The following is an 18599-nucleotide window of genomic DNA, read 5'->3' on the forward strand; positions in this document are numbered from 1 at the left end:
CATAGTTCGTCAAAATGATACGGTGATCGGTGACTCTGAATCCTTCGGATAAGTAAAACGAGCCACATAGAGAGAGTGTTGTCTATTTATCTGTCACCACAGCCAGCCGTGCCACCTCTCGACACTTGGTCTCACAAATCAGCGCTCACAGGGCGCCTCGCACTCGTATCTCGACTGTCACTGATATCACAGCTGATAGGGGACTTTACTGACACAGTGCGCCCACACAGGGCCCCTGCCTGCGGCGCGTATCGCGATGAGGGGCGATCAGAGGCGATAGCGCGTTCAGAGGAGCGTCTTCAGCGTTCGGACTTACACCTGAAGTGCGCCCGGCCCGGCCGGGGCACTATCACAGAGCAGAGACACAGGGTGTGCGACACCGGATCCCCCATGAGAGTCGCACGATAGCGGGTGACGCACGCGGCTGCTGAGTCACCCGACACGCTGCAATGGTGTTACTGCCGTGGTGACGCCACAGGCCGGGCCACACAATGTCTTATTCGCGGAATACAGGCGTCACAAAGGCACAGGATGACGGTGCGTCACACTGCTTATCCTGCTGATGTCCGGGTAATACTCCACACTTGAGGTCCGAGCAACAAAGACACACAGCGAAAGCATGTTCTCTTTGAAATGAAAGAAGATTCTCTGCGCCTCTCCCGGACATAGCTTCTAGGACACGGTATGCTGGTTAAACCACTCAATATACCCTGGGTTAAACCCGCCAACTGCAACCTTGTGCGCAGGAGCCACAGGTATTCAGGAGCCGCCCGCCCGTCGTTCAGGTGGTGTCCTGTTCGAAAGACTGTTCGCCAGTATTCATGAGACGTACTATTACGTTCAAAAAACCGCCCGGTTGCGCCAGGAGCCGTATGGTTTCGTCAGGAGGTGTCGGGCTGCGTCAGCGCCGGTATCCGGCTGACCTGGTCAGGAAGTGTCTGGCTGTGCTCGTCAGGTGTCTGTCTGCGCCAGCGCCGGCATCTGGCTGACCTCGCTGATGAAGCGCAGCAGGTAGAGCTGCAGACGGATCTCCTGCGGGTCGTTGGTGACGTAGAACCCCGGCACGCCCGACTTCTCCAGGATCACCTGCTGTTCGCTGACCTGTCGGAGAACAGAGCCACGCCGTCCGTCAGCGCCGCGCCGGGCAACGACATACACCAACCCGTCAGGGGCTACAACAATCAGGACAGGTCGCGTCTCAGAATGCAGGGTAAGCACCACTTATTTCTAGCTCAGTCCAAGCCGCCGCTAATAATAGCGCTCATTTGTCGACAGTTTACCGAACAGTCGGCTGGACTGAGCAACACACGGGGCATCGTACAGCGTGCATCCTCAATCCCAGCTAAAAGGTCACGCAGCTACGCAGTAACGCACACACAGAATGACGACAACATTCAGTCCGGCACGGGACTCGTAAAACGCCTGGCAAACGACCCGGATATCTGACGCGCACGCCCGGCTGCCGTCAGGAGCCGTAATCTCTCCGTATCGCTTTTTATAGCCGTGTCGGCGGCCATTTCTGGAGCGCGACGTCTTATGACGGTTTATTGGATTCACACTAATCCCGGCACTTGAGCGCGGTGACCTGCGCGTAACGAGGCTTGTCCGACCAATGACAGATATGAGGTCGATAGGGCCGGAACGCCAATGGAAATCCACTGCCGAATCGTAACGTAATATCCGCCGCCATGACACTTATTGTGTCCTTAGTGAGTTAATTCACTAAGAACGGTCAAAATCAGCTTCACTGGACGCACGCCAGATAACATAATGGTAGTTGGACTTTTATGAGCCCCGCAGGGCACTTCCTTTTTAATGTATATGCCTTGACGTATGATTAACCACTAATCAAGCCCACTGATTAGGCAGTCTTTACAGAATGACTACAATTAATGACTCGCGGAGGATTGATTTACTATCGAAAGACCATACATCCAAATTACAACACGAGCCTCAACATGGACCAGATAGAATAGGACATCAAATATTTGATGTCCTATTCTGAGGAGGAGGCGCGATGAGCTGGATGAAGGGGGAAGTGAATAGGGCAAGTGAGGGGTAACAACGGTAAAAGGGAGAACGGAAGGGTAACAAAGATAAAAAGGAAATAAAGGCCCAGGAATCATGTGCGAAACAGTGGTGTGAAACACCGTGGAGGAACACTGAATTCCGACACAAATGGTAGTGATAACATGGTAGCGATAAGTGTTACCACGTAACAACCATAAACGGATGAAGAAAACGCTCGTAACGAGATTCAACATTCGCTGATGGCGCCAGGAACCGAGCAGATTCCCTCGCAGCAAAATTATACCACAGTCGCAGCGCCGGAACGTTTTACAAAAATGTCTCCGTTCCCGATTAAACCGAGCGATCCTGAGCCGCGGCCCATTACCTCGGCCCCACCGGGCCATCAGCGGACCGTAATCAAACCAGCCAAATTGCCTCATCCGATGAAATCTCCGCACCTATCGCCTTCAGAATCGCCCACCGAATATCGTCTCTCTTCCGGTGCGGAATTGGTAGCAGTTAGAGCCGCCGCCGCCTCCCAGTTCCCAGCGGAGCCAAACTCCGGCCAGCCACGCACGCAAACAAACAATAAATCAGGCGCGCGCACACGGCCTTCCGCCGAGAGCCGCCTGCGTACGTGACGGCGGGACGGGCCGGCAGTCGGGGAGACCAGTATATCCCGGACAGGACGGCCCGCATATGGGCGCGCTCCGCCCGCCTTCTGTCCCGCTCTGCCTTCGCTGGCCGACCGCGCTCCGCGGCACTCCGCAGGTCCCGTCGTTTGTTCGGCACTGATTTGTTGTTCTCCTCTAATTCAGGTGGTTCATCTCACGACACTCTGCCTCCGGCAGAGGCGGGGTGGGGACGGGGGCGGGGGCGGAGGCGGGGGCGGCCGCCGCCCCGCAGTGCCCACACCGGGCGCTCAGCACGGCGGCGCTAATCGCCCCGTCTCCGGACACGGGGCCTCGGCTGGAGAGCGGCAGCGCCGCGCCACGGAGACGGGCCGGCGACGGAGAGCGACGGGACACGCGCGCGGAGCAGGTCCGACACCGACACGGGCGGAGAACCACCGCACGAGGAGGGCCGTCTCAGCAGCGAGCCGCTCCTCAGCCTCCAATTACGGAACAACTAGCCAGCAGGCAGCGACAGCACCGGAGCGGCAGAAGACGGACAAACACGAACACAAGGACAGGCGGGTGACGAGAGGCGCGGAGTAGGGTTCACAGAGACAGGCGACAAACACTAGCGAGGAAAGGTAAACATGAAACACACGGCGCAATAACGAACCCAAGACGGACGGGACGGGTGACACGCAGACTAAATAGACTTCAAAAGTAAGAAATGCGGAAACACAAACGCAAGAAGTGAAGGTCAAGGAAAAGTAGAGAGAGGTGAGTGCATGATTGAGTGAGTGCTTGAGAGAGAGAGAGGGAGAGAGAGAGAGAGAGGGAGAGAGAAAAAAGAGGGGAGAAAGAGATAGAGAGAGAGAGAGAGAGAGAGAGAGAGAGAGAGAGAGAGAGAGAGAGAGAGAGAGAGAGAGAGAGAGAGAGAGAGAGAGAGAGAGAGAGAGAGAGAGAGAGAGAGAGAGAGAGAGAGAGAGAGAGAGAGAAAGAGATAGAGAGAAAGAGAGAAAGAGAGAGATAGAGAGAAAGAGAGATAGAGATAGAGATAAAGGGAAAGAGAAAGAGAAAGAGAGAGGGACAGAGAAAGAGAAAGAGAAAGAGAGAGGGAAAGAGAAAGGGAAAGGGAAAGGAAAGGGAAAGAGAAATAGAAAGAGAAGGGAAGGAGAGAAGAGGGGGAAAGGCAAAGAGAAAGAGGAGAGAGAGAGAGAGCAAGAGGAGAGGAGAGAGAGAGCGAGAGGAGAGAGAGAGAGAGAGAGAGAGAGAGAGAGAGAGAGAGAGAGAGAGAGAGAGAGAGAGAGAGAGAGAGAGAGAGAGAGAGAGAGAGAGAGAGAGAGAGAGAGAGAGAGAGAGAGAGAGAGAGAGAGAGAGAGAGAGAGAGAGAGAGAGAGAGAGGAGGGGAGGGAGGGGAGGGAGGGGAGGGAGGGAGGACAGACAGACAGACAGACAGACAGACAGACAGACAGACAGACAGACAGAAGAGAACGAGAGTTGACTGCGTGCGTTAATCCTTGAACGTTCGTGTCACCACAGTAACCTTGGTGTCACCCAAGTCGATTTCCGAACGCCCATGTCAGTGCCAGGACGCCCGTATCAATCCCGGCAGTCGCGCGCGGCTCCCCACTGCCCTCCGCGGCCCCGCGCCGTCCTGCCGACCAGAAACCCACAGCCGCCGCCTGTCGGCCCATTTCCCCCCTGACGTCAATGACAATAAACTTCTGCATCAAAGTTTGCCAAACTTGTCTCAGGCATAACTAAATAAATGAGCCGTTTTCGCGCTATGCAGTTAGCCGGCGTGCATATTTCAGGCGGGGACTTCATGACTGCGCCATTTACGGTCGTACATTGCGCCTGCTGAAAGGCGCTGAGCTGCGCAAAAGCCGCCAACTTGGTCACTAAACTAGACGCGACAGCACTCGCAGCTTCTAAAAACTAATCAGCACCAAGTCGGACAGGCATGAGCCGCTAGGGATAACAACTTATCCAACAGCTACACCAACTTTCCGCCGAAAAACTCAGCTAACTTGTGATGATATCTAGATGAACGACAGAACTCAACAGCATTACAGCTTCGTGAAACAGATTACTTAATTAACACCGAGTTTGCAATGCTTGGAAGCAGCATAAACTAATGAAATATATTTCCAAAGCAAATACAACAGGCGGTTAAGTTGAATCCTGCAAGGGCGGGCGTTACCTTCCTGAAATGCCGAGGCGTCCAATTAGTGGTTAACTCGCGCGACGTAAACAGCACGCGCTCGGCTGGCAGAACACTCGGCTAATGGAGCCGGTTCCCAGGGGCCTGCCAAAGCCATCAACAGGTCGCCGGGAGCCGCCAACTGCCGAACTCGGCCGGCGGTGCACTGTGGCCGAGCTGCCGCACATCCTGTCCGCTCCACAGGTGTCTGGGGCACACCCATCCCCACCCGAGGAGAGCTGTCGAGGGGAGCTCACTGGGGTCCCGTGGGGGCAGAGCCGACCGCCGGCTGGTAGGGAGGTGACAGACACCCCAGCGCCCGGACGCCCCTCAGCTCGGTGGTGCGCCGCTGCCTGTGGCCGCCCTGTCACTCGGAAACCGGCGTGGAAAAGTTGGTATCCGGTACCGTGGTGGCAACGGTTCCGTAGTTATATGAGATAAAAATAACCGTTAAAAACTAAAAATATTGGCTAATTTCTCAAAGCAAAAATCTAGAGCCGCCGTGGACAATAACGTAGGAAGTTGGAATCAATACGGCGTTCATCAAACAGCGGCTGCAAAGCGGCTGAAACTACGCAACCAGGACCATAAATAGCCAGCAATGAGCGCGCGACTAGGGATCGATACGACATCGGTTCGCAGTGAACCTCCAAACGAACGTACCAGCGAAAACCGAGCCTTTCTGCAGCTGGTACCTGGTTTGGGTTTCAGGGCAGCCGGTCTGCGGCGGATGTTGGCATCATTGCTTCATAGCGTTTTTTCTTGCTTCATAGGGTGCTCTCGGCAGTGAGAACCACGGTGAAGGCGAAAAACGAAATGCTCAACTAGATCTATATCAATTCACGGCCCGGGTGACGGCAAAACCAGAGCTCAGTATCAGACCATTGTTCAATGTTCGAAATACTGACAAACTCGGCGACAGATAGCATGTCGCTGATTGGCCAAAGTCTCTGTGACGTCACACTCGGCGAGACTACGAGAGAAGGACCCGATTCCTGGAACAGCACTCGGCGACATGCTCGGTCAATGCCTCGGCAAATTCGGCAGCACTTGAGCAATCAGAAGCCCTCTGCGAATGATTGGCTATTGCATGCTCTGAGCAGCCGGTTGGTAAGAATTGACAACATGCGGCTTAATCGGCCTTAATTCCACAGTTCCCAGCTCTTCTTTGTAAGGCGGTTGAGACCGAATACAAACTGGTGCATACAATACAATACAATACACGGCGAGTGTTGCAGTATTTTACGCTTTGCGCCCTTTTCACTGAATCACCCCACAACACCACACAGAGTAGTCAAGGCCATCGCAGGTGCAAAATTAATGCCGCCATTCGCTCTCAGCAGCCGACGGGACGGTCAGCCTCCCGCCCCCACACGGACGAACAAGTCTGGGTCATAACTGAGCAGCGCCGCTCACAGGCAGTCGGCGCGCGGCATCCAGCAGTAGCTCCTGAAATACTGGCAGTGCTCGCCGACGGCGAGGACGGCTCACGGCGCCTGACCGCGCATTTAAATTCCGACCTGCACCGGCGCCGGCTGACTTATTCATGTGCCGAAGAGATAGCCTCTGGCCCATACGTCAGTCCGGCCCTGCGGAGACATACGGCTGGTGGGGGACGACTACAACGACCGTGCCCGGCATTTAGAGCACATTCGCACGGTAAATTTAGCTCGGTGAGCTTGCGTCCATGATTGGTATCAACAGCCGGACCGGCCGGACCATTACGGCCGGTCCGCCGGCGCGGCTCCGATGGCCGTGAGCCGGACACTCCGCCGGCAGCGCTTCCCACGCAGTCGGTGGGTCGGCGAGGCCAACAGACCATCTAATGTTGCCGGCGCGGCGATCGGGGAGAGCCAACAATAGCGGCGGTGTGGGCACGGCCGCTCAGAACAGCAGCCCACGCACACACCTCCTAGACAGGTATTCATGACCCCTTCGAGATTGCATGCCTCTTATGGATACAATTTCGAACTCCCGTCATTCGGTTTCACTTGCTGTATGTGCTTTTGGTCTGGTAGCTGCTCCCAACCATCCATTTCTGACGCGAATAGCAATCAATAGGCTTACTAGTGATATCTAACAAGTAACAACCCCAATGCATTCAGAGTGGCCGCTGCAGCACCCTCCACCCCCCCCCCCCCCCTCATCCGTGTCCCACCTTCTGGTCGAGCTGGGTGACCACCTTCATGTCGCAGCGCGTCAGCTCGGCCTGCTGTTTGTGCAGCAGGCTCTGCATGTCGCGCTGGTGGGCGGCCTCCAGTCGGGCGGGCGACTCGCCGCGCTCCAGCGCCGCTTGCAGGTCGGCCTTCTGCTGCTTCAGCAGCGCCTGGCGGTCCGCTGCGGCGACGGGACACGGTCAGCGACAGTACGTCCTAGGTCACAGGGCGGCACCGAGCGGCGGGAGAAGAGGACGTGGGGTCGGCGACACGGAACAGCGGGTTCGCCTGCAGATTCGCCTTCAGCAGTGCCTGGTGGTCCGCTGTGGCACAGGGTGGCGGGGCACGGGGCGGGGTCAGCCAACAGCGGGTCACGGGACACGGTCAGCCAACAGCAGGTCACGGGGCGTAGTCAGCACATACGGGTCGCCCGACTTACGGCCACCGGTAGCGGACAACGGGTCAGTACGGAAAGGTGTCAAGTCGCCATCAGTGATCAGGTTATCCCATATCAAATCAAGCGCTCTGACCCAAAAGCCGCAATATTTTCATGTCAGCTGTGACCAGTTTCCAAGTGCCCACTCATCGTTTGTCATTAAGTATCCAAGAAGTAATGCTAGCGGAGGGGGTCTGTCTCCCCCGCCCCTATGTGTTCTGGGCGGGCCGCCGCCAAACACGCGGCCTCAGTGCATATGCATAAGCACCTCGGAGTTCCAGAAATAATGGAACGCAATTACCGAGAGATGCTGAAGAGTTATCGAGCTAGTCACCTCAAGAGCATAACTTAAATCAGATGCCAGCATTTAACTTGATTTATTTGATATTTCATGAAGCAAAGCGATTATTCACTATATTCAGGCTGAAACTCCTAACAAAGTTAGCAGCGAAGGTAGGCACTCAGAAATGGTCTTATAACAATAATAAGAAGACAGCACTAAGTGAGGCGGTACTTGACTTACATTTACTATTTCACAAACAGCGGATACCGATGGCGAGACAGCCTACGGGCAGGTGTAAGCCAAACGTCGACACTGCAAACCCGCTTCATAAAATAGTTCGCTGAGGAAGGCCGATCTACGCAGACGCTATTTTCGGCCCAAAACTGCATACACACACGTATAAACCGGCGATTTTTGACGCTGCTATCGGCCCAATCAATGACAATCGGCGCTCAGATACCGCTGAACCTCATAGCACTGGGCACGGTTCGCGGGCCGGGGCCGGCGACCCTCAGTCGTCACGTGACGATCCGCCGTGAGTTGGCCACGGCCCCGCGGCACGGAAAGGTCCATCACGTGACCGCAGCAGCGGCAGACGCCGTGAAATACGTGAAAACCATGTGATTATGTGGGCGGGGCGCCGCCGCATCAGTGGGGCCCAAAAGTGCAGACAGCCGGCCATGCACAAAGGGAGCCTGGCCACGCGAGGCGGGACCTTACGACATGGGCCGCAGGCAGGTGATATGCAGACGAAACACGCAATGTTATTTGAATGGCGATGACCAAAAACACCTATGCGAGGAGATGACGCATCATTTGTTCTCGTCAGTCATTTATGCTCCTGGGTGAGGGTTTGCTTCTGACTAACTTTTAACTTTAGCCCACTTTATAGACAGCAATTAGTCATCACCACAAACTATGTCAAGAGCTACTCTTATGCGAGAGCATATTCCTTCAAATTGGGTGAAATAAGTCGTCTAGGTAGTTTATCCATAAAAGGATGACTGCACATCTGATCAATTGCATCGCACTTAACGTCAATAACTTCCAACGAGCTCCGAAATAGCTATCCGACTGCGAGCCGCGTTCGCACTTCGCAGTCCCTGTTGCTAGAAGCAGGCTTGAAACTAATCGCGCGCCGATATTAGCAAACTTTTTTCAGCGGGCGGCAGAGGAGCTGGGAAAGAGCTCCCGGGCGTCCAATCGGACGCCGAGTTGATCGGGCCCGCTCGACATCTCAGACGCTGTGCAATGTTGATGCAGGATCCAGCAGGAGCTCAAGAAGAAAAATGGACCAGGTACCGGAGGAAACGGGCTCCTTCGTCAAAAGACAGGCATTGCATCCCAGACAAGTTGACGGACGTCACTTAGGTCCGGATATGATGGAAATTGAGCTGCACCATTTCCAAAGACTAGCATTGAGTACCGAACAGCATTAACCCTCGCCCCGTTGGGGGGGGGGCATTTTGGCCCCCCCCCTGTGGTTTTTCCTGAATAGTAAGAAAACGGCGGCGCGCAGCGCCGCCAAATTTTCAGTACCTTCCCGGGCATCAATTTGACACCTTCACACCAAATTTCAAGTCTTAGGTCACCTTAGGTCAGGAGTTATTGAGGTCAAACTGAGGTCATGTTCGAGCAAAAATGAGCAAAAAACATGCAATCTTGAAACGCTCACCAAATCTACAGTTATCAAGCAATTTCAAAGTTCTTTATATGGTCTAGTAGACAAAAAGCGGCGCTACAAAACTGCTATCTCGGATTTTCAAAATTTTTGGTTTTTGACAAAAAAAAATTCAAAAAATTGAATTTTTTAGAAAAACTTAAAAAATCCAAAATTTTTCCGAATTTCGAAAAAACCGGAATATATGTGATAGTCCCAGCGCTCTTCTATATACATACCAAATTTCAGATCGATATCTCGTTTTTTGGCCAAGTTATAGCGAAAAAAACTGTTCAAAAATGATGACGTCAAATTTTTGAACTCAATTTTTAGCGATTCTAGACCACGTACGGCACAACAAAGACCACCATTGAACTCCCCGTGACAAGCTGCATCGATTCGATACACATTTTATGCAAAAATATTAACTTTGAAATTTGACCTAATTTGACCTGACCTTGACCTGACCTTGACCTGACCTTGACCAAAACATGACCTAAGCTGGTCCCAAAGGCTGCCTGACCCACATAATCGCATTTGTCATGTAAAATGGACCATTAAACATGTATCACACGACACTTTCATATTGTGACCCCCCCGTGACCTGACCTCTGTGACCTGACCTGGTATCAGTGACCTCAAATAGCAAAATATGTGTTTGAAGAACATTTCCCCTTCGATGATTTTCAATGAAATGCATTTTACTCGATTTTACAACGCATTTCTTGAAATGCCTGTAAACGGTGAAAATTGGACCTTTGACCTGACCTGTGACGTCATCGGTTTGACCTAGGTCAATAAAATTGGGTCACAAGGTAGTTCCCCGTTGGGGCTATCCAACGCCGTTTACCGCTTGTCGCTATGTTGCGTGGTTCTCGAGATCTTAGGGGGGGGGGGGGGCAAAATGCCCCCCCCCCCAACCGGGCGCGTTGCTCGGCAGAGCCCAACGGGGCGCGGGTTAATCAATAATGGCATTGTCTGATTTGACGTTTGTGGCTAGAAATAAGAGAAACTTCATATTTCTAGATTACGAAAGCGTCCTTATCTAAAAGGGCGCATGTATAAAAGCATTTGTAGTTATACTAGCATCACCCACTGTTGTCTATGGACAGTGACTATTCCATAGATCACCCAAATAAGTGGTCACAGCTGCCACAAATCGAATCCATGGAAAACATAGTTTTTTGCTACTACGGCAAGCTAAATTTATTGCAGTAATTTAATAACGTCATACGCGCATGCTGGAGGTGGCGGCGATGCTCTTTTTATTCGGACAGGGTAGCGTTGATACCGCAGCCGTAGGAAGAATGCAATATCGTCTATTCTTGAGGAAATAACACGCTGTGCAGCATAGAATACGCGAAACAAGGTATTTCAATATGTACCATCTTCAAGCGCGCGGAGCAGCCGGGGTATTTGATTCAATATGAATGCCGACGAAACGTATGTGCGTTCAAACGTCAATATCACGGAACGACGAATAAGTAAAAAACACCGGCTTCAAGGCCCCGGGATAGGGATAAAGGTCAGGGTTTTGTATGTCTGCAAATAACAAGATAAAAGTAACCATAGAGCACCTATCATGCACGTCTCCCTGTTAAACAAGTCACGCCTCCATTCAGTGACATTCTTTACGCCTCCAATGAACCACAACGTCAGTCACAACGGTCTGAAATGTCAACCTGACTCAAAGGTCACAACTCTGGGCCGATAGAATACCAGCTCGTCAACAATCTCGACAGACAAGCAATAACCGTTAGAATAATGGTCGGTTTAGTTTAAAACAAAACTGATTTAAACAGACTGAGCCATCCAGTGTCCATATGAGCTACATTATACGTATGGCTGGATGCCTTCCTACCGTTGTGCCCGGCGACCAGCTGCTGCCGCATCTGGAAGGCCTGTTTCTCTGTCACGTGCTGGATCTCCGCCAGCCGGTCCACTATCTGGAACACGGTGCCGTCCAGCATCGAGTTGGCCAGGCCCGAGAGCAGCTCCAGCGTCAGGCGCTGCTGGAACCGGCTGGAACGGAGAGGGGACAGTCAGGTACTGCTGGAACGGAGAGGGAACAGTTAGGCACTGCTGGAACACCGAGCGCACACTGCTAGAACACAGGGCGGACAGTTAGGCACTGCTGGAACACAGGGCGGACAGTTGACGCTGCTGGAACACTGAACGCACACTGCTGGAACACGGGGCGGACAGTTAGGCACTGCTGGAACACGGGGCGGACAGTCAGACGCTGCTGGAACACGGAATCCTTGCCACCAGACCCAATAATTGGCACAACGCTCAGCTCCAGGTTTTACAGCGCTTTCGCGTTCGGTGCATCTGACTTGCGCGAGCTCCTGTCGCTGGACTATAAACCAGCTTGTACTGGAACTAACCGTGCATTAGCTAAGCCTGTGATACGTTGTCAAGGTATCGGTAGCAGGACATTAACTTCCGAACAACGCATTAACTTCCCAAAAGCAAAAACAGACATGCACTAAGACGCGATTGTAATTTGTGGTCATTATAGTTCGATCAAACGGCTCTAGTGTCGGACGCCGGTTCCTGATCTCCATCATTGCTTCAGGGCGATCGTAAAAACTCCGGACTGGCGGCCTGGCCAGCGGTTGTCACGAAACGAACCATCCACGACGCGAGCTAAGTGACCGATCGGCCTCACCCGAAAAACACGCGCGTCACGGCATTCTGGCATAAGCTGCGACCGTCCTGAACATTCAGTCTGCTCCAGAACTACATAGTGAAATAATAGCCCAAAAGTCAACAGCATAGAGACGCAATCAGCAGACTCAGTGTTCACCAGCTTCAAAACATCCAACAGCGGTGATCGATATTGTAATTTCCTTTCCCTGACTGCCTAACCTTTAGTTTATACGATAGTAACCTCTTACTTTATTGATAAACATTATTGGCTGTTTTGAAATGACGAAGTATAATAAAGTAACTGATATATCATATTTTGATTTAGCTAACACAACACGCCCCTTAACTTCACAACTGTTTTGCAACATACTCGACACCTGATGTTTGCAAAGCGAGGCAAAAACCCAAGTCCTGGTTGGTTTGCAGAGCACGCTGCAATGCGCACGGTTCAGGTGACTCGGGTATACAGCTAGTTACAGTACCTAATGTGTTTACAGCCCACGTGACTCGCATCAGTCAGTGCGACATATCTTTGGCGGTTTTCTGCAGATCACTCCACTTCGGCGCATCCTTGGCGTTTTTCTGCAGCTCACTGGATCACTCACCGTGGCACATCCTTGGCGATTTTCTGCAGCTCCGACAGCATCAGATAGAGCCGATTCTGGGTGTTGGAGCCCGAGTCGTCCATGGTTGCTTTTGGCAGGCCTGGTTCACCTGTGACAAAATGGGCTTGGCTATTTATCTGATGGCGGGTTGGTGCATTTTGGTGGCAATGATTGCCACCAAAATGCACCGAGTGTCACGTCAAGAGTGGTCTAGCTTGAGTGCTATTTTTAAAGATATGTCCATACCTACTTATTGTATGGGACCTTGGGGTACGATCAGCAATCAGCTTGGCAATAGGCAGCTTCAAACTGTTGTAGGTGCCTAAGCAGTCATACCTACATTAATTTGCTTGGCAAACCTATTAAATAATGCACAAGCTGAGTAGCTACCTCACTAAGCAATATGAAATAAAATAACCATGATGATGTGTTTCTGCACAATAACTTTTTTAAAAGTAAAGTTCTAATGGTAAAATTTACCTGACAATGCCATGGAATTCAAAACAGACAACTACCCAGAAATCAAACCGCATGATTCAATAAATGTAGCATCCAGTTAACTTGATTCACAATTTTCGGCATAAGATCATAGTTTTACCCCAATCACAGTTTCTAGTTTCTACATTTCAATCGAGCTGCACGGTCTCCTTACACGTTGTCTGCTGTTGCAAAAACCTGTTGTCAGCTGTTGTAAAATTGTATTGTATTGTATTGTATTGACAATCAAAACACTCCGATAAATTGCGTTGCGTCACTTGTGTTAATAAAAGGGAGAGGACATGTTAAATCGACGCACGAAACAATCATGTCTCTGTAATCACACAAAAAACAGCTAAAAATATTACACAAATCAATATCAGAGTGACATCATTACAGATTTCATAGTTTTTAGGAGGCAGGCAAACTGCAAACATCCTAGGTTAGGCTAGGGTAGGTTGATATGGGATATGTTAGATCAGGTTAGTTTAGGTTGGGTTAGGTAATAAGTCCAGACTGGAAAAAATTTTAGTGCACTACAGCGAACACCCCACTCCCCAGGGACTCATGCGCTAGCATTTTAGCATGATTTGGGCCAAAAGTTGAGGCTCATTGTGCCAAATTTTAACCTTTTTATTTAAGCACATGCACATGCTTATGCATGCCATAGATGCTAAACTTTTTTAACAGATAACAAGGAAATTAGATAAAAGCAAGTTGAACAAAAATGTTTCCCACCACAAGCTCAGAGTTCTTCCAAATTCAAATCAGAGAGGACACGAGTCTGTACCTATATGGATATGAGATATTTAAACATGATACATTTGGCTGCACCAGGCTTTATGCGTAACCCTTCCTGCTCGCCACTACCTACTAGCTGCAGAGCTCATGGTGCAGCCAGCCAGCTGTCCTGACAGCTGGCCGGCTCCCTTGTGTGCGCGTGTGATGCTGCGCATACCTCCCAGCCCCTGAGTCAGTGTGTCCAGTAGTTGCCACTTCACTGTGACCTTCTGCAGCAGTCTTTTTCAATGATCAGTGTGGTATTATGTCATTCAATTCTCAAGTATATCAATATTGGGAGCAGACATGTACAGGGACCCGACTGATCCCACGGATCCTGATCTCGGATCCGTCGGGATCATAGATCCAGCTCTTTATTTTATTGAGATCCATAGGGATCATAGATCCGAGTCTAGTATTTTTGCTTGAGATCCAGTGGGATCATAGATCCTCATTTAATTTTGGTCAACACAGAAATCCCAAAAGATCACTTGTTGCAACTCACAAACGTTCTTATTTTGATTTAGTGATTTGCAAAATGATCAGGATTACATGGTCAATGCCAAATAAAGTAAAGAAAAATTATGAATAGGTAACTGTGCAGTTATCACAAATAAGCAAAAATTACAAGCGAACAAATCCCAACCAAGCATGCAACAATTTCAATTATTACATGCGTGATATCTTGCTCCCCATATCTTGCCCCCCCCCACAAATTTGTGGTGGGTCACCATAAACAACAAAAATGTATCAATGCCTACCTCAATGACCTTTAGCATTCCAACCAGTCTCAACCATAAATTTTCATTTTATTTCAAAAGCTTTCTCATTGTCATCATGGATCATAACGATCAGGGGGATGTCGTCCCGGTTCTCCCCATGTATTATTCGCCAATCAGCTTAACACTACCAGTGACGTCACTGGTGGACTGCCAATCGGGGCCGGCCGGCCGGCCGGGCCCGTGGAAGGCCAAACGCAGACGTTTTCAGAAAAGCGTAAGCCGTATAGATACAGTCGTGGATGGAGTTTTGCTGTAATTCGGCTATCCAAGAGTGCGTCAGGGTACCAGGACCCTGATAAAGGTCATAGTGAACCGGTATCTGATAAAACCCGTTCACGGCTTAGCAGCCGACTTCGACCCTTCGCCCTCGTAAAGCACAAAGGCTTGCCGGTCATCAATCCACCTGCATCTCCTCATCTGCTTACTGCCTATATCGACCAGTTACTGCAGCCGTTTTGGAGCGGCTCACACCATTGAGTGCGCGTGGCCGACTGCCGCCCCGATGCCATCCCCGGCACCGACACCGGCGCGGCGAAGCTGACCCATGGGGGGGGGGGCTGCTAATTAGTTGAGCCGGAATTGGGATAGAAGCCAGTATGGGATTGGGATAGCGACTCAGCGAGACTAAGGGATTGTGTTGTGCCTTCGGTAGGCCCCCAAAATCACCGGTGTAGTGCCCTCAGGGCCGCCGGTTATGAAGCCTTTGGAGGCACTGGTGTGGGCACTCACAGGTTGAGGTACCGGTGTGAAGCCCTCAGAGGCATTGGTGCGGGGCCCCCGAGGTGCCGCTGTAGGCCCTCTGAGGTGCTAGTGTGTGGCCCTCAGAGGCGCCGGTGAGGGTCCTCGTTCGCCACGGGCCGGGCCAGCCCAACGGGCCATGGGCCGGGCTGGGCTACGGGCTGGGCCGGGCCCCCAAATATCATTAGTTAACGGGCTATGGACGGGCCGGGCCAAGAGCTTTGTGCACTATGGGTTTTGCGACTAATGTCAATTTAAGAAAATTTGGAAACTGATGCAAACAAAACCCACTGGGAAAATACAAAAACTAAACCAAATTTAAGGAATGTGAAAGAAAACCTACTTGATGTTGAATTTTGGGAATCTTGAGAATTATCCAATATCACATCATGTCACACATAGGAGGGTTTTCATAAAAATTCCGCAACCAAAAAGATCAGAGAATCTCTAGCATCATTAGTTTGTAATAAAAGTTAAAATGTAGCCATAAGAATAACTTACTTAGCACTACAACTCCAAAAACTAAGAAGCCACTCAACAATGATGGGCCACAGGGCTACATTAAGTTTAACACTTATATATGGCGATAGTGAGACAATTCCAACACAGTCTTTTTTCCTTCACCGACGGCTTTTTAACGAACAGAACCTTAAAAGGATGCTCACAAAACACACTGTAAGTAACGAGGAACTCTACAGAGTATTTCGCGATGAAAGCTTCTTTAAATGTCCATAAATTTGTCAAAATAAGTCACAACAAACCAGCCCCTTCTCAACAAAATTTGCAATCATGGCGGCGGCCATGCGGCGGCCCTATGTTTATGTGGCGGCACCTAGGTAATATACACAACAGTATATCAAATAAATACGTTTTTAAAGTAAGTATCAAGGTGAAAAACAAAATTAAACAAATAAAAAATAAAATCTAAATCACGAAGTCTGAAAACTCGAACGAAAAACAAAACAAAAACTTGATCATATATGTTTTATTATACAATTGGTCAAAATCGCTACCTGCCGCAGCTGCGACAATAAAGAAGTGTTCGCTCATTTTTGATTGATGATGATGATGCGTAAAAGTCGCAAAAGTACCCAATGACATTTCAAGTTTACCATGTTTTCTGCTTACGCTGCTAGCGATATCAATATCTTGAAAAGAGCCTAACATAAAATAGCAAGGAAAGTAGCAGATAGTTGTCCACAGAGATTTGGTTGACACGTGGGCATGAATTGAAAATAGATAAGATCAGTTTTGCTGATAAATGGATGGATTTTCTCTTTTTTTGGAAGACAGTGCTAAAGTTAGTGTCACCTATTTTGTATGCTTTCTCAGGCTTTTGATATTGCAGCATCTATGGAGTGAATTTAACAGCAAGGTCAATCCCAGACAGATTCATCAATTCCCATAAGTCAAGCTTTTTTTTCTGCTGGTAAGTGCTGGGAAGTATAGAGTATGTGGCAAATACTTCCTTCAAGTATGCATTAGAGTCACCAATTATGAATGATAATGTTCACACACATCAGCTTGCAAGATAACTTTACTCATAGAATGTAGTTAATATAATCATGTTAACTTTTTATAGGTGTGTAATCAAGACCTAATTGACTGAGGTGCTTGCTGTTACGGTATTTATATACATAAGGTCCGATCAACAAGGTGATTATAAAAACCACACCACTCGATGTATTTTGAGCTCCTGATTCCATATCTGATAGTTATTCATGGCGCAACCAAGTTTTAAAGCAACTGCGCAATATTTACCGTCGCCGCCGGCCACCATCCCACGACACCTGCCGTCAACGCACTCCACCAGCCGTTTGCGCCACGTGAGATGGATCGAATGAATAAACTCCAAGGTTGAGTGAAAACATTACGCTATTCAATCTCATTATGAAAGTGACGTCATGAAAATGATCGTGGCGAAGCGGTGCAGTGCCGAAGGCAATGCCTTAGGAGAGATTACAGGCAATGGTAAGTCAAATATTTTTAGGTTAAGTGGTTGTGTATCTGGCCTCAGGCCGAAGGCCTGAGGCCTGATGCACAACCACTTAACCTAAAAATATTTGACTTACCATTGCTTGCAATCTATTCATGCGAGCAACTGTTTCCTTATCCCCGGGTAGGCAAATATCAGTAGGTCAGGTTAGGTCAGGTTAGATTAGGTTCTGACAATTTTTGTCGTGTTTTTTTCCTATCCTACCCAACAAAACTCCAATTTTTTAAACATTTTTTTCGTGTTTTGTTATTTTGACGTCACTTTCACCAAACAATTTGAATAGAGAAGAAGTATTGCTTTTTACATTTAAATTGCTTTTTGATGATTTTTTATTCATTTTTTATGTTCAAATAATATAATTATGATATCTTTTCTATCAAACATGCCTAATAGCTATGACCTTACGTAAACTTCTTTCCATTCGTACCTGCAATATAGAGCAGAAACTTCCGTTTCCGTTTGAGCAAACTGGTTTGAACCAGTTTTAGCAGGTGCTTTCCAGTGCTTTCCGCTTTCCCGCCAGTCTGTTAGTTGGATCATGGCTTCCGTGCTGGGTGGTTCGTTGTGCTCCGGGTGCAAGTGGGAGGAATACGAACTAGTTTCAGTTGCGTACCGCAACGAGGAACGCGTCCAGCGTATTTTTCAAAACCACGGTGAACTAGATTAGAGGTAAGTAAATTTTATCTCTCCGATCCACTTTTCAAGCATAAATTTTGCATATTCTTACGTTATTTGACATCCTGAATGTAGATAAGATGCTTACATGCGACGTAAAACAGTTCTACCATATTAAAAATATTTGCTACCGTATTTGGGGAAATGTTGGGAACCGGGGTTTTTGGGTCGGGGAGGGAATACAATGCCGTAAAGAATGGTCATGAAAGTTGGGGAAAACTGTTGGGAACCGGGGTTTCTCTCCATACCCATAAACCCCGATCCCCCCTCCCCCACCCAAAAACCCCGGTTCCCAACAGTTTCCCCCAACTTTCATAACCATTCTTACGGCATTGTATTTCCTCCCCCACCCAAAAACCCCGGTTCCCAACATTTCCCCAAATATGGTAGCAAATATTTTTAATATGGTAGCACTGTTTTCCGCCGCATGTAAGCATCATATCTACATTCAGGATGTCAAATAACGTAAGAATATGCAAAATTTATGCTTGAAATATGGATCGGACTTTATGTAAATATTTACCGCTGTTAC

The 18599-nt window shown here is 49.4% G+C and overlaps 1 protein-coding gene across 9 annotated transcripts; it reads right to left on the minus strand.

Annotated features, from left to right (window-relative positions):
* Positions 1 to 67: 67 nt before the first annotated feature.
* Positions 68 to 17235, minus strand: LOC122364645 (protein DGCR6-like). Of its 9 annotated transcripts, XM_043335247.1 has the most exons (6): positions 16158 to 16218; positions 13272 to 13430; positions 12620 to 12728; positions 11224 to 11384; positions 6986 to 7164; positions 68 to 1101 (listed from the first exon to the last, which is right to left on the minus strand). In XM_043335247.1, exons 3-6 carry the CDS (start codon positions 12700 to 12702, stop codon positions 952 to 954), a joined length of 573 nt encoding a protein of 190 aa, XP_043191182.1. In that variant the 5' UTR covers positions 12703 to 12728; positions 13272 to 13430; positions 16158 to 16218; the 3' UTR covers positions 68 to 951. The 9 variants fall into 9 exon arrangements, with proteins under 9 accessions (XP_043191182.1, XP_043191178.1, XP_043191186.1 ...); XM_043335243.1 differs by lacking the exons at positions 13272 to 13430; positions 16158 to 16218 and adding an exon at positions 17158 to 17235; XM_043335251.1 differs by lacking the exon at positions 13272 to 13430 and having other exon boundaries at positions 16173 to 16206.
* Between the last annotated feature and the right edge of the window lie 1364 nt (positions 17236 to 18599).

The sequence above is a fragment of the Amphibalanus amphitrite genome, unplaced genomic scaffold (assembly GCF_019059575.1).
Source record: "Amphibalanus amphitrite isolate SeventyFive unplaced genomic scaffold, NRLGWU_Aamphi_draft 000689F_arrow, whole genome shotgun sequence".
Classification (NCBI taxonomy): domain Eukaryota; kingdom Metazoa; phylum Arthropoda; class Thecostraca; order Balanomorpha; family Balanidae; genus Amphibalanus; species Amphibalanus amphitrite.